Source organism: Halyomorpha halys, unplaced genomic scaffold, assembly GCF_000696795.3.
Source record: "Halyomorpha halys isolate HHAL.00 unplaced genomic scaffold, Hhal_1.1 Scaffold237.1, whole genome shotgun sequence".
In the NCBI taxonomy this organism is placed as follows: domain Eukaryota; kingdom Metazoa; phylum Arthropoda; class Insecta; order Hemiptera; family Pentatomidae; genus Halyomorpha; species Halyomorpha halys.
Window position 1 is genome coordinate 594,853 of NW_027112495.1, and position 2,626 is coordinate 597,478.

A 2,626-nucleotide genomic window follows, 5' to 3' on the forward strand; every position below is an offset into this window, starting at 1 on the left:
TTTATTTTATTTTATTTTAGTATGTATGAGATCATTCATCACTATTACCTATTGCCCACAACTGTGTGGCAGATTGTAATATCTATCAATAAATAAATCTCAAAAATAAAATTTGAATCGTCGTAGGTAGCCGCTGCCGGAAACAACCACTGCTCTACAAACTATTTGTAAATGTTTTAGAGGTAAGATAAGATCGGCTCATATCATTGTAGTTCGGAGACGGGGTGGGTAGAGAAGGTGTTCACATATTACTGATAGTGTGATGGTCTCCTTGAGAGATTTAACGTCGTCATCGTACATTGACGAGTATCCGTTATTAGGAAATGTTTTAAAAGGAAGATTAGAGAGGTTCTATCGGAAATAAAAGTATTGGGCCCACGTCGATAGTTTTAGCTAATTTAACAGCGTAAAATGTGAAATACTGTCAGGATTTGGGGGCTAGAACTGTGAGGAACAGCTAAACCTTTAATATCTAACGCGTTCAATCCTTTCTTTACAAACTTCTTCAAACCGCTTCGTATCATGCAACCAATAATACCCTACATTATGACCATATCTCATTTGTCTCAGACTTTATTAAATCCAAATTCACATTTCATGAGAACCTCACTCATCATTCTAATCCCCGAGCGCAATTCTTATATAGTTTCATTCATAATCCTCCTTCCAGATTGAAACGACAGTGATCCAGAGACCTGCCGACAGCGCCTTCTCTCAGCTTTCATTGGTTTTCAGTACTAATGGTGCGGTTAAGAGGGAAGCGCCAGAAACTTCCGTTGAGATAATAGATGGTGGATAATGTAATCAAAAATAAAATTAATTTATTGACATCAGACTAAGACAAGTGGTGTTCGCATGGTTACTAACTCCAAGGACCCGAGTTCGAATCCGGCTGAGCAGAAAATTGTTTTCTGTTAAACTGTAGTCGTGAGTCAACTCCTGTGGGTTCTGGAGCCCTCCTGGAGTCCTCCTAGCCTCTTAAATTGGGTACCCTTAATTCGGTAAAAATCAGGCGGTCCAGCGTCTTTTGACCAAATCATCTCCTTGCACAACCGTTGGTCTATTAGCAGTACTTCCTTACAAAGTACTGAACCTCGGACCCTTCATGGGTTGTAGCGGTACAGATTTTAATTTTTTGTTAAAAGACTAGTGGTGCTATAGGCTGACCGGGACAGGATATTTCAGTTGGTATATATTAAAGAGAGAGAACTTGGAAATTGAGTTTATTTGGAATGCTGAGATCTATCCATATTGTCACGCCACAGTACGTTTGTTTTCCTTGTTTGGGCATCGAAAGTAGAATCGTTTGGTAGCTGAGGTCTGTGAAATGATTACGAACCACAACAACTATTGTTTAATGTTTGGTTATTGGGAAATCAAAGTAGGATAGCTTGGCAGATAATTGCTGAGGTTTAAGAACCGGCTCAATGTTTACAATATTGAGAAAGCGTATTGATTAACTGAGGCGCTGATCGTTGTTCTAGCCGTCAGTATTAAAAAAAAAAAGATTAAATTAAATTTCTCAAATCTATTTTTTTAAAAAAAAACAAATGGTTTGTTTACTGTAGTCCTTATTTTACTTTCCCACGTTGGGGGACAAGCTTGGTTCAGAGCTCTCCTGATTGAATCTAAATATTGTCCATAGAAATTAATATATTTAAGATGTTGATGCATTTTGCTTCAATTTTGTTGCATTATAATTTTTTATTTCTTTATAATTTTGTTTTTCTACATATTATTTTATCATAATTCTATTTATATAGATCTGTAAAAATGGTGTGAATGAGCTCTTTTAGCTTGATTACTAATGTATGAATGAATTTTACAGAATTTAATACTAAACAATAAAAAAAAAGTGAAGTAATTGTATTCTGTTTTCAGGAGCGTTCCTCATCCCCTACTGTATCATGCTTGTCTTCGGCGGGATGCCCCTCTTCTTCATGGAGCTCGCCCTTGGTCAGTTCCATCGCTCTGGCTGCCTCACCATCTGGAAGAGAATCTGCCCGGCTCTCAAAGGTAAGCCTTTGAAATTCTGGTTTAACTAAACTGTTTCGATCTATTTGATCATAACTGGAAACCATTTTGTTTATTGTATTATTTGTGTTATTGTTAGCTAACGCTATTCCTATACCAACACTATTCCTCGGGGTCATCAAATGACTCATCTTTAAATGTCTTCTAATCAATTGAACAAATTCGTTTGAAAATAGTAATTTGTTTTTATTATTGCAAAATTAAATGTTGGTACGGTAAAGTTTATAATTAGTTTGGTACATGCTAGATTTTTATACAGAACACGTTATTATTTTTAAAAAAATTATTATCAAAATCCAACGCCCACTTTACATCTAATCAAAACACAAACTAAAATCATAGATCATCAAGAATAAATGACATCGATTTCAACAATGTGACCAATAGGTAGAAAAAGGTTGAGGACTGTTTTTTCTTTTCTTTTTTTTTTTTCACATGTGCCACTACGCATTGCAGTGATATATATGATCTTTTTTCCATAGCCAGTTTAAATTATTTATTTACAGAGGAAAAATCTTAGCCAGTTTAAATTATTTATTTACAGAGGAAAAATCTTAGCCAGTTTAAATTATTTATTTACAGAGGACTAATC

The 2,626-nt window shown here is 35.1% G+C and overlaps 1 protein-coding gene across 1 annotated transcript in view; it reads left to right on the forward strand.

The window, feature by feature from the left end:
* The window catches only part of SerT (Serotonin transporter), a 172,285-nt gene that overhangs the window by 45,435 nt on the left and 124,224 nt on the right, over window positions 1–2,626 (forward strand). The window contains exon 4 of the mRNA XM_014419417.2: window positions 1,882–2,016. Within this exon, the coding sequence (XP_014274903.1) occupies window positions 1,882–2,016 (135 nt within the window). The remainder of the gene's footprint in view (window positions 1–1,881; window positions 2,017–2,626) is intronic.